This window comes from Hordeum vulgare, chromosome 7H, assembly GCF_904849725.1.
Source record: "Hordeum vulgare subsp. vulgare chromosome 7H, MorexV3_pseudomolecules_assembly, whole genome shotgun sequence".
NCBI classification, from domain to species: domain Eukaryota; kingdom Viridiplantae; phylum Streptophyta; class Magnoliopsida; order Poales; family Poaceae; genus Hordeum; species Hordeum vulgare.
The window spans coordinates 275,542,043-275,555,896 of NC_058524.1; the positions used below are offsets into that span (position 1 = coordinate 275,542,043).

Below are 13,854 nucleotides of genomic sequence, written 5' to 3' on the forward strand. Positions count from 1 at the left end.
GTAACCGGAAGAGAGGTACCATCAGCAGTAAGAACATGAACAGGAGAATCGAGAGGTCGAGTAGAGGACAGTGTGGATGAATCATGAGTCATATGAAAAGATGCTCCAGTATCAAGAATCCATGGAGATGTACCTGCTTGTGTAGAAGGTGGTCTCACAATGCCAGAAGAGTCGGTAGCAGAACCAACAGAACCTATCGATGTAGAGCCGAAAGATGGCGCCAGCAGGCATCAAAATTCATGATCTCCTGCTCAGTCAGTGGCACAACTAAAGATGTCGACGTAGATGCACCCGACAATAGAGTCGGAGACAGTCAGCACGGCACGAAGTCTCTCAATCTTCTCCTCAGTGAAGTACACAGCTTAAGTAGTCGACACAGTAGCACCGCGAGAAGAATGACCACCACCACCTGTGGAACCGCTAAATGTGGCGGTGTAGCATGAATAGTATCGTCCGCAAAGGCCGATGGAGCAGACGAGGCTCTATGCAGACAAGCACCAAGCGTCAAGGGAAGAAACATGTGCGAGGTGCAGTCGATGAAGTCATATGCACCAGCACAGCCGGTGAAAGTCGCGAAAGGTGTCGGTGTAGAGCGAAAATCACCATGTGCGGATGGCGCGGGAGGAGCCATGGTACAGCGACCAACAGAGCAGTAGAAGACGCCGAAGGGGACGACATCACAGGAAAACGAGCATCAAGCACCAAGAAACGACACATGTGAGACGGGAGTAGTGAAGGAAACACCGTCAGGAGTCAGCGGGTAGTGAGAGACATGCGGACCCGATGAAAACATCTTTTTTCTTTCTTTTTTGCTTGAGAAGAACCAACAGCCAAACGAGACAAAGCAGCTAGCGCACTAGCAGATGTAATGCAGCGAGCGGAGATCAGATCTAGCCGAAGACCATGTGCAGCCGGGGGCTTGACACCAACAGGCAGATTAGGCAACAAGCAGCAGGCAACTTAGACGGGATCCAAGGAACAACTCGATCCAGAGGCCACCAGGCTGAGCGATCCATCGAATCCTACGGTAGGCTACGTGATGGCTCGATCTGGCGTGGAGAAGTGTTGTGGTGGCTTGATCGGGAGTCCTGCAGTCGCTCGATCTGGAGTGTTGCGACGGCTCAAGGAGTCCTGCAGCGGCTCGCGGGAGGAACGGGCGGAGGAGGCCTACAAGCACACTGGCCAGGCGGATAGACGGGATAGGGAAGGAGACGGCTAGCATTGAGAGAGTAGCGGATCTGGAGAGCCAGCAGCTACTAGAAGAGAGAGTAGCGAGGGCCACGGAGGACAACGACGACGCGTGTGCATCAGTAGCACAAGTTGTAGCGTGCAAAAAAAATGACCTAGCTCTCTAATACCATGTTAGGAATGTGTCACTTGTATTCCCTGAGGGCCAATGGTCAATATATATATATACATGTACAGGTAGTAAATATGCAGGAAACCCCTCATACAACAGGAAAAAATATAGGCTAGAATATAACTCTAATAATAACTAATAGTAATCTAATCCAAGGTTAGCTATCGTACTTATGATTAGCAAGGGTAAAGATGCACAAACAAGTAAATTGTGCAGTAGCAAATGTACATGTTCTTAATAACACTTTTGCTAATGCTCAGTTGCCTTTTCTTTAAATCTTGGTCACCCAAAATTACTCACTACTAAGCCTAGATTGATCTCTTGGAGCCTAGATTGCTCTCTTGGAATGTGTGAAACTTTAATGATACGTTACTGCAGTTTTTGTTTGCAGGTTGTGTATGGGGTGACTTGGGGATGAAGATGGCTTAATGTTGATTCAACAAATTAGGAATGCGGAAATTTATGAATAGATAACCGCTTGGATAATAACAAACAAAACACATCATCCTAAGTTTTCCACTTATTTCTAATTCCCCTAGTGTCTTTCATTACTATATGTGTGCAATAATATTTATTTATTAGGTCTCACTAGTAGCAGCGCAGAAGCACATGCATGTGGTGTTCTTGAGTGTATCATCATAATATTACATGGTTGGTTAAATATATAATTGAATCATTTCTTTCGAGCAATTAGCATGAGCTCTACATCTTCATTATAAGTGGGAAAAGATCGACCAGTTCTAGTCGAAAATTGATTCGAAATTTTCGATCCTCTTGCTAAACTAGGCCTGGAGTCTACACAGTGGCAACATATAATATGTTACTGTGTTCTTTGTTTGTAGGTTATATATGGAGTGACTTAAAGATGAAGATGGCTTAATGTTTATTCAGTGGATTAGAAATGTGGGAATTTATAATAGATAACCCTTTCGATAATAGCAAATAAAAAATATGACCCTAAGTTTTCCACTTATTTCTAATTATCATGACGTCTTCCATTTACATGTGTAGTAATATTTATTTATTATATCTCACTGCTAATCGTGCAGAAGCACGTACAGGTGATGTTCTTGAGTGGAGTATCATCGTAATATTACATAGTTGGGTAAAATACATAATTGAATTATTTCTTTCAAGCAACTAGCATGAGCTCTACGTCTTATAAGTGGAAAAGATCAACCAGTTCTGGTCAAAAATCAATTCAAAATTCTCAATTCTCTTGGTAAACTAGGCCTGGAGTCTACACACAGCGATGCCAAAACGCAGCACACAGAAAGCGGACGCGCTATGGTTAACTTGATGCAGGAAAAGTGCATCTTATATTCTGGCATCAAGGAGCAACTAAAATAGATGCCATCACTAGCTTAATTAATTTTATGCAGCCGTGTAGCTTATTTACCAATGAAATAAGTGTGTATTCGGTGCTTGGGCCAGGGTTTCATAGCCTCCATTTTACTTTTTGGCTTACCAGGACGTGTGCCCCTGCTGAGGTATATTTGTCAACGTAATGAACACTTGAAGTTGAGATAATTGTCTAATCTCACATACAGTTGAGGAGTTGAGAAGAAGTCCCAATACATTTGAATTGGAAAGAGTGTCCTTATGTGTTCAACACTTTGATGCTTTATGAACCCTAGAGACGTTGGTTCTTTTGTTTCAATATTGCTAAAATGGTGAAATTCCGTTGTTTGGCAATTGTATGAAACAATATTAGAAATAATTAATCAATTCACGACCAAGATCTTCTGATATTTAAATATTTCTCTTTAACTATCCAAAAAAACAATGTACTGTTGTTGGATTATCATCATAATATGGCTCAGTTCAGTATAGTGGAAAATATGACAGTATGTAGGATGAAAGGATGCACTTAGTTGTGTTGATATAGAAAAGGCAAAGCATATGCTTTCTAGCAACAAAGAGCAACCAAAAATGATACTATGGCTAAGATAATTCATATTTATGCTGATGTGCAGCTTACTCGCCAGATGATGCATGGAGAAATACATATAAGATTTTGGTTGAACAGATTACATGCATCCTGCTTTAGATTTTAAGATGAAACATGTGTTGTATGATTTATTTTGTTTTGTCAATATAATAAACGCTTTGTGTATCTTTGACTTCTCATTTATCCACAACAACAACAACAACAAAGCCTTTAGTCCCAAACAAGTTGGGGTAGGCTAGAGGTGAAACCCATAAGATCTCGCGACCAACTCATGGTTCTGGCACATGTATAGCAAGCTTCCACGCACCCCTGTCCATGGCTAGTTCTTTGGTGATGCTCCAATCCTTTAGATCTCTCTTTACAGACTCTTCCCATGTCAAGTTCGGTCTACCCCGGCCTCTCTTGACATTATCAGCATGCTTTAGCCGTCGGCTATGCACTGGGGCTTCTAGAGGCATGCGCTGAATATGCCCAAACCATCTCAGACGATGTTGGACAAGCTTCTCTTCAATTGGCGCTACCCCAACTCTATCTCGTATGTCATCGTTCCGGATTTGGTCCTACCTTGTGTGGCCACACATCCATCTTAACATGCGCATCTCCGCCACACCTAGCTGTTGCACATGTCATTTTTTAGTCGGCCACCACTCAGCGCCATGCAACATTGCGGGTCGAACCGTCGTCCTATACAACTTGCCTTTCAGATTTTGTGGCACCCTCTTGTCACAGAGAATGCAAGAAGCTTGGCGCCACTTCATCCATCCGACTTTAATTCGATGGTTCACATCTTCATCGATATCCCCATCCTTCTGTAACATTAACCCCAAATATTGGAAGGTGCCCTTCTGAGCCACCACCTGCCCATCAAGGCTAACATCCCCCTCCTCCTCGTGTCTAGTAGTACTAAAAGCGCACCTCATGTACTCGGTCTTAGTCCTACTAAGTCTAAAACCTTTCGATTCCAAGGTTTGCCTCCATAACTCCAACTTCCTGTTGACCCCCGTCCGACTATCATCGACTAGCATCACATCATCTGCAAAGAGCATACACTATGGGATATCTTCTTGTATATCCCTTGTGACCTCATCCATCACCAAGGCAAAAAGATAAGGGCTCAAAGCTGACCCTTGATGCAGTCCTATCTTAATCGGGAAGTCATCAGTGTCGCCATCACTTGTTCGAACACTTGTCACAACATTATCAATTGACTTCTCATTTATCCAATATAATAAAATTAGTTTTTTGCTGCAATATCTTTGACTTCTCAAGATAAATCAGTTCATAGTGTTTTTAGTCGGCTCCAACCTCGGCTCGGACTACTCCTCTATCATCTAGCTTGTGGCTTCGTGCATTATGGAGCATCGCAACGCAATCATCTTCAACAAAGCATGGCTCGGTTTGGATCGCCTCTTCGACACAATTAAGTGGGAGGATAGGCCGTGGACTTTGGAAGGCACGAGAGAGCTCGCAGCTACGATTCCAGAAGGGTCCATGACTAGCGTCTGGGGCATCTTGTTGTACTTCGGATGTGCCTCTCTTAGGGCTTTTGTACTGTGGGTGTGTCCTTCATAGATCTTGTAGTAATTCTTTTCTCTATCAATGCATTGAAATGCAAAGGCTTTTGCGTTTTTTCGAGAGAAAAAAGTGTTCCGAGCAGGACTATTATGATCTACTAAATACATGTCTCACATATTCAATATGATTATTTGAATCATGATAAAGAAAGTTAATATTGCCGGCGCATGTGTGCGGGCCATTGTGCTAGTGTAACTAAATTTATTACCTGAAGCAGCTTGAATGTCTCATAGTCAAGGTCAGCATGTTGCCATTTCTCATCGCCATAATCAAGGCAATCTAGCTGGTAATCCAATGAAAGGAAACGAGCCATTTGTTTCTGTATGAAACCAAGAATACTGAAACCTTTGCGGGAAGATGTCAGCTTCTTCCCAAACGTTGGATCCTGTTGGTTGTTTAAATTATCCCGGCTTATCACCATTTCATACAGAACACAATCATAGTCTTCAAGTGCTTGTTGGAGTTTATCGAAATATCTGAACGGAAATAATATATCTTAGATAGTTCACTTTGTTGGCAACTTCTATCCATGATAGAATGTGCCGACAGACAATAAGTACAGGGATCTTGTGATAAGGAAACGATGTTAGTGATAGACATGTTTGTCAATTCATAGAGTTGTTAATGCCAGCAGAATCTAATGTTTAAACATGAAAATGAGGCCACAGAACATACTCTTTGTCAGCAATGTGTACAGTAGAAACCAAATCAACCTGCAACAAATAAAAGTACAAAGACTATATCAGAAATCAGCAAATGCTAATAAAGAGTTGCAGATAATTATTCAATACATGATATCGGATTGGACTAGTATACGTGATATATGAACAGACCTTATTTCCATTTCATCTCATCATTGTTCACAAGGACGGCATAATAAATACATGGTATATGCACGAAATTAGTGAAAACGCAATAGTATTTGTGTTTTCTTTGAGTTTGCCCGTGACGAGTGCTTGCCTACACGATCACGTCCTTCTTCGAGTTTGTTGCGGGCGCCGTCTTCGTCGTGATGAATGTTTATACCCCTTCCACTTCTAAGCTTCACTCGGATTTAGTGGCAGAGCTGCGTGCGGCTGCAGGCATGTCCGCCCTTCCATGGATCTTCGTGAGGGCTTTAAACATGGTTCCCCTATGACAAGAACTTGCCCCGGTACCACTATGCCACGGCGGACACCTTCAACCTCGAGGTCAACGACCTCAACCTCTAGGAGCAACCACTCGTCGACAGGCGGTACACTTGGTTCAACTGTCGAGATGACCCCACCCTCATGTGCCTCGGCCGCGTATTTATCAACATGCCATGGAGTCTTCTCTTTAACTCAACTATGCAGTCGGTGGCGAACGCCACCGACGATCATGTTCCTTTGGTGATTGAACCGGTCTCGCACGTCGGCCACCCGGGTTTTTTGTTTTGAACTTGGTGGGTCGTGCCCAAGGAATACCGCTTGTTAATCCAAGCAGTTTGGGCTAGGACACAAAACCACGTCACGGAAGCTGCCTGTCGTCTGTCATGGACCCTCAAGCGGGCCCAGAAGAGTCTAAACGATAGTCCTGCCCACTTTACCAGCCCCCGGAATTGGCATCAAACCGTCGGCCTTTCTTTCATGTGATTGATCTGGTGGAGAAATCTCAATTGCTTACCACCCCAAAGTCGCCCGAAAGTCGCTCCTCCATGATATTAAAAAACGGTTCTCCATTGAACTCAAGAAGTTTGATGCATACCGGCGACAGTTCTACATCTTCAAATTGTGCAAGTTTGGTGACGACAATACCGCCCTTTTCCATGCAAATACCACTACCCGTCACTGACAAAACAAGATTCATGTTATCCATACCAGGGTATCCCCTACTTTAACCATGTTGTTAAAGAAGGCGCCATTACTGGTATCTTCTCGAAGTTGTTGGGGACGACTACCTCATCTTCATGGGTGGTTCCTCCACAGTCAGTGTTGCCACGTGTCCTTGGGCAGCCTGAGCTTGAGTGTCCTTTCGGCATGGAGGAGCTCAGGTCCGCATTCTTCCGAATGCACTCAAACAACAACCTAGGGCCGGGCGGCTTTCGTCCATGCTTCTTCAAGCTCTTCTGGGACCTGGTGAAAGATGATCAACTGAATTTCCTTGAGGAATTCTACCGTTGACGTGCAGATCATGCGGGTATCAACCAAGTTTTCATTGCTTCTACCGAAAGCAGCGTCAGTGCTCTCGACGGACGGCTTCGGACCTATCTCGCTCTAGAACCGCGCCATGAAAGTTGTAATTAGGATCTTGGCGTCAAATATCTACCATTTCATTGGGCTCCTGGTTCCTTTCAAGCAGACAAGTTTCCTCAGCGGGAGGTGTATCACTGACAACTCTCTCTACACCATGGATCTTGACCAAAGTTGTCGCTTGCGCAACGCCACCACAATTGCTCTTAAATTGGACTTCAGGAAGGTGTTTCATTCTGTCAGTTGGTCTGCGTTGGATACCGTCCACCGAGCACTCAGTTTTGGGGATAGATGGTGTGGGTAGATTCACTCTATCCTTGCAACTAAGAAGATGGTGGTGCACATCCCTTAAAGGCTGTGACACCCTCTTGCGGACAACCTGCCTTGCCCTGTCATTCAATATGCGGATGACACTCATTCTGGGAAGGCGTATATGGAACAGATTTTGAAGCTGAGTTAGATCTTGAAAATTTTATCGGCACAATTGGTTTGGAGATCAATTTACAAGAGAATTTTCGTCCCTGTTTGTGCGAGATGGGTTGAGCACCAATCCATCATTGCGGTGTTTGTGCGAGATGGGTTGAGCACCTCTATCTTGTACTATAACTGCACCACGCTCGGCCCCCACGCAGCTGCACTTCCTGCGACGTACGCCTTTGGGTGCTCGCATCTCTAAACCCCTCCGCCTCGACACCATAGAGATACCGCCACGCGGCTGGAAAAGCTTGAGAGCAGAAGCTGAGTTCAGCCTACTCACGGATGCGCTCTCTTTGGGAGGCGATCCGGACGTGCGCAAGCTTGCTTGGGCGATGGCTAAGAGTTCACTATCTTGTGGACCTCTGCTGCCGCAAGAAAAGAACTCAGGCTCTCCTTCGCCGCATTGGCTGCCTCGACCACTTCGAATGTCCTTTCTGCCCCGGCATGTTATGTGGACCAGCCCATCAAATGTGGAGTCTTATCACTTAATTATAGTCCAAGTTGATTAAGCATTTGTTAGGAATGAGTCCAGTTAGCTTAGAGATTGTATTAGAATTTGAATAGATTTATCGGCTTGTTGGTCAAGTCTTGTCTATGATATATAGGCGCTGACCCCTCCCAATAAAGCTGAGAAGAATATTATCATTTACTTTTATCGACTTCTCAATAATTAGGGTTAGGTCAGTAGTAAACTCTTCCAATTGGGTATCAAATCCATCTACGATGGTGAACAAACAGATCGAGATCGAGGTCGTGGAGCAAATGAAGATCGTCACAAAGCAATTGGAGGCCTTCCCACGCCAACAAGCTAAGGACCAGGTGCTCCTTGTCGGGCCAGTGCCTTCGGTGTCCCCTTTCCAGCGGAGGAATCACCACCGCCACCGCCGCTGGACCTCCACCCGCCGATCAGTTTGCCCACCCCCACCACCTCCTCACTTTCGCCGCCAACCACCATCAGTACCCTTTTACCACCTCCAGACATCTCCTCACTCGCCACAGCCACCGACCCTCACCGTACAGCCCAAACCACCCCAATTTTGCCACCCACTACCAGCAACAACCCTATCATCGCAGCAGCAACCTACCATCCACAACAACCACCTTACCATTACCAGCAGATTTTCACCTCCACCTCCACAACCTTCACGTCTCCACCTGGCAACCGATTTCATACGCTGCTATGCCCCCCCCCCCCAACATAACCAATCTATAGATCCACCAGGCCCATCATCTATCTCCACAGCACCCAACAAACACACACGCGTCACAATCACTTCAGCTCAGGTTCTGGTTCTGGCGTGCCTCGCTTCGACAAGCTCGACTTCCTGACGTATGATGGTTCGGTCGATTCTCTTGGTTGGCTCCATAGGTGCGAGCAGTTTTTTCATGCGTTGATAAAGTCTCGACTGCAGCGTACCGCCTCATCAATGATGCCCACTGCTAGTACTTACAGGTCAAGCGCGACTTCGGCATGCCGACATGGGAGCAGTTCAAGGAAACTTATTAAACATAAGCACACCTTGTGTTTAACTAGGATTAGTAGTCCAAGTAGGATTAGGATTCCTAGCCGTGTCGGACATGTAACAAGCTAGCCTAGCCTGCTATATACACACTAGGAAAATGGCCCGTGCGTTGCAACGAGAGAAAATCTCATCGCACTCCGACACTCCTAATCTAGTTACTATGAATTCTCAAACAAAAATAGTTGTGGCCTAAAACACAAGTGTGATGACAATAAGCATGGCCTAAAACATAATGATGATTTGATTTATAACCCACGTCAAATATCCATAACATGAATAAGAATTATTCTTTGAAGTAGACCATGTTTGCAAAAAGTCTTAGTTGCATTGTTGGACTTGCGGGCCATGCGGCGTGATTCTCTCCTCCTTTGAGGACTGGGGCTTTCATCGCAATTTTTTTATTTTACGAATGATGCGCTTTTAGGGCAGCTGTTTGTAAGCGTTTTCCAGGTCTTCACTCTTCTTTCATTCATTGATAGAGGATATTTTATTATACCTATAGCCGACCATCTCTTTCCATATGCTAATCATTATATGTGCCTCCATCACGTTAATGAGCCAACCATATGTATAGATCTCTTCCTTCGCGTTATCCCTCTCTTGTCGGGCCAGAGCTTTCCTCTTTCCTTTTTATCCAACCATTAGGTATGTCCTTCCATCTAATCCTCTTTAATTCCTCTTCACTAAGGATAAACCAAACCCACGGCTCACTTTCCTTTATTTGTTCTCGAGATGCCTCCTTGAAACCCTGGAACCTCAAACACATATATAAATAAGACAGATTTAATGTAAGGGACCGGGGTGGTATTATTTAATGAGTTAATCAACCTACACTCCAACAACAGTCGTAGCTAAATTGGCTGCTGGCTTAGGGACGGAGAGGCTGATCGTGAGTTCGAATCCTCACCTCTCGTATCAACTTTTCCTAGAAGTTAGGAGCAAGCCCAATGCGACCCGATGTCACTGATGGTTCGGCCCAGTGTAGCGACGGACGAAGCCCTCTAGTCTAGCAACGAACAAAAACATTAACGTACAATATATATATGTCGCTACTAAAATATATAATACAACGGCGGACGGGCAGAAGCAATAGCCCTTGTACACCAGAGACAACGAAAAGAGGGAAGTAATAAAAGGCTCGATACGAGCCTTTGGCTAGCAAATCCATTGATCGTTTTTTCCCCGTGTCACTAGCTATGCAAGTTCCATAATCAATCCGATCGTAGACGGCCGAAGCGAGGACCGTGTATACCTCATTGGCTACACATATATGTGCACGTACTTGGCCAAGGCAAATCAATCAAGCAGCTTGCTTGTTTGCTTAGCTTGCACTAGTACGTTTGTGTATTGCTCTTGGGAGGGTTTGAGCTAGGTGCTCCAAACCCAACAATTGGTATCTAGAGTCTCGACGATCTTCAATCTATGATGGGGGATAGCGACGCTGAGTCAGTCAAGCCCAGCATCAGGGGTTCCAAGGCGAACAAGAAGGGCGACAAGTCAGCGATCGGTGGTGGAGGAACGGGCGGCACCAACGTACAGGCGCATCGCAACATCCCCATCCAGTAGTCGATGCTCACCTACGCCAACTATGGCGTGTGGGCGGTGAAGATGGAGATTATTCTCCGAACTCTTAGTGTCGCAGGCTGTCATGGACGACGACGTCGATGAGTGCGACAGAGGTGCCATGGCCGCCATAGCCCAGTCTGTGCCAGATTCCGTGCTGATGAACTTGGCGGAGTTCGAGACAGCAAGAGACGCATGGAACGCACTCAAGGAGATGAGGATTGGAGAAGATCGTGTCACCAAGGCTCGGGCACAAGTGCTAAAGCGCCAATTTCACAAGTTGCAAATGGAGGAAACTGAATTAGTGAACGACTATGCCATGCGTCTTACTACTTTGGTGGGAGAGATCCGCGTGGTTCATGCAAAGCTCGAGGAGGTTAAGATTGTGGAGAAATTTTTCAGTTCAATGCCTGACAAATTCACGTACATCATCGGCACGCTCAAGCAGCTTTACGACATCGACGACATGACCATAACGGAGGCGATTGGACGAGTGCGAACATGGGAAGAGAATGCTCATGGCTGTCGGGAAAGCAAAGGAGGAGGTAGTGACCAACTCATGTACTCGCGCGCAGATTGGGAGTCCCTAGTAGCAAAGGAAGGTGTGACGGTAGCGAAGGCTCAAACAACGAGAAGCGCGGCGGACAAACCGGAAAAGGCAAAGGAAAAAAACAAGCCACAAGGTCATGGTAAGGCGGACCGATCTAAAGAGCGGAAGCCATGAAACTTGGATATGTCCGAGGCCAAGTGGTATAACTGCAACAAGATGGATCACTTTACGAAGGATTGTTCGAAGTCCAACAAGCGAGAGATCAAGGAAAATTTGGCGAAGCAGGAAGGCGAACGTCCAGGTCTTCTGATGGCCGAAGTTTGTGATCTCGTCAAAACGGCGGTTGTGAAACCAAACCAGAAGGTGGTGCTTCATGAGAAGAAAGTGACACCAAAGCTATCTGGCGATCAGAACGTGTCGTGTTATCTAGACACAGGTGCCAGTAACCACATGACGGGGTGCAACGAGAAATTCCTCGAGCAGGAATATGATGTTGAAGGCTTGATCAAGTTCGGTGATGTTGAAGGCTCAGTCAAGTTCGGTGATGGTTCGGCTGTGAAGATTTGCACGCAAGGATCTGTCCTCTTAGAGGGTCTCAGGCGAACATCGCATACTCACCGAAGTGTACTACATCCAACGGCTTCGCAACAACATCATCTCTATCGAAAAGCTTGACGCGAATGACTGAAGGTGGATATCAAGAACGGAGTGATGATGATCTTCGACAACCTCCAAAACGAGCTAGCACGTGTTAATCGCACACGGAACAGGCTCTATATCCTCAACCTTGATCGATCTCAACCAGAATGTTGGCTCGCCAAGAGTGATGATGATTCGTGGTTATGGCATGCTAGATTTGGACACGTTAACTTCTAAGCATTGAAGATGTTGAAGATCGAGATGGTATCCAGGATGCCATTTATCGACCACCGTTCCCTGCTCAGTCTACCTATCGTGCAAGAGACGCACTCGAGCTGCTCCATGGGGATCTATGTGGCCTTGTCACCTCAGCAACTCACGCAGAAAAGAAGTACTTCTTGTGGTAGATGACTACTCGAGGTACATGTCGGTCGTTCTCCTATGATCTAAGGATGAGGCGTGTGAAGTGTTCAAGAAGCTGAAGGCTGCAACGGAAATGGAACACAAGCTGAAGGTTCGTGTTGTACGAACAGATCGCGGCGAAGAGGTTACGTCGAACGAGTTCAACGACTACTGCGAGAAGATTGGCATAAAAAGGCTCCTCGCGGCACCTTACATGCCGCAGCAGAACGGGGTTGTTGAAATGCGCAATCGAACCGTCGTTGACATGGCGAGGAATTCACTCAAGAGCAAGAACTTGACGTGGACATTTTGGGGGGAAGTTGTCTCGACGGAGGTCTATCTTCTCAACCAGGCTCCAACGAAGGCGGTGATCGGCAAGACTCCATATGAAGCAATTTACAGACGTAAGCCGAATGTGTCTCATGTACAAACGTTCGGGGACGTAAGCCGAATGTGTCTCATCTACAGATGTAAGCGGAATGTGTCTCACCTACGGACATGAATGTGAAGACAGCGGAGCCGCATCTCTCAAAGCTTGCCTATCATAACACCAAGATGTTGTTCATCGGATACGAGAGAAGTTCCGACACCAAGGCATACTCTACGATCCACGAACCAAGCGTCTACGAATTTCATGCGGCGTTGTGTTTTAAGAAAACCAAGCGTGGAATTGGAGCATCGCAGTCGAGGATGCTCCAAACGGTAACATATTCACGGTTGATTTTCCAACTGATGATGATGCAGGGGAGGACAGCCAGGTGGTTGGCAAGACGCCCAACCAAGGTGAACACAATGGTAGTGATCACCATGGTGCCGACACCGACAACGACGCGCATGGATTGCAAGGTGATAGAGATAACGACGCGCACGACACGGGCGGAGATCTCGATGATGACATCGACAACGAGGCACATAGTGACGACAACAGTCAAGATGATGGTCACGGTCACGACGATTACGCCGATGACATGGATGCCAACAACACGACATCTACCACACCCGAGACTCAACCGTCTTCCTCAAGTGCATCGACACCGACACAATTTGTGTCGCCTCTTGCACAAGCCACAACGGACTCATGCAGGCCTCGTCGCTACAAGACCCTCAAGAAAGTCTACAAGTAAACAAAGCCAGTTACGCTCGAGTATTCCGGATTGTGTTTACTCGAAGTTGAGGAGCCGGCAAACTTCGTAGAGGCGAGCAAAATTTGAAGCTGGACGCACGCAATGGATAAGGAGATAAAGGCGATTGAGAGCAACGGCACGTGGACTTTGGTAACCCAACCTTCGAACCAAAAGGCCATAGGTTTGAAGTGGGTTTACAAGTTAAAGGACACAAAGGACACCATTGTGAAGTACAAGGGAAGGCTTATCGCAAAGGGCTACGTGCAACGTCAACGAGTTGACTATGATGAGGTGTTTGCCCAGTTGCTCGACTCAGAGAAGGTAAGAGTGCTCCTAGCTTTGGCAACACAAGAGGATTGGAAGGTTCATCATATGGATGTTAAATCCGCTTTTCTCAACGGTGACCTCACAGAAGAAGTGTATGTGGAACAACCCCTTGGCTATGAGAAGATGAAGCAGAAGAAGTTTACAAGCTCGAGA

General features: G+C 46.0%; 1 protein-coding gene across 1 annotated transcript in view; it reads right to left on the minus strand.

Moving 5' to 3' along the window:
* LOC123406950 overlaps window positions 1-13,854 on the minus strand; it is a 41,518-nt gene that overhangs the window by 11,922 nt on the left and 15,742 nt on the right. The window contains exons 2-3 of the mRNA XM_045099969.1: window positions 5,562-5,599; window positions 5,095-5,362 (exon numbers count right to left, since the gene is read on the minus strand). Of these exons, the coding sequence (XP_044955904.1) occupies window positions 5,095-5,362; window positions 5,562-5,599 (306 nt within the window). The remainder of the gene's footprint in view (window positions 1-5,094; window positions 5,363-5,561; window positions 5,600-13,854) is intronic.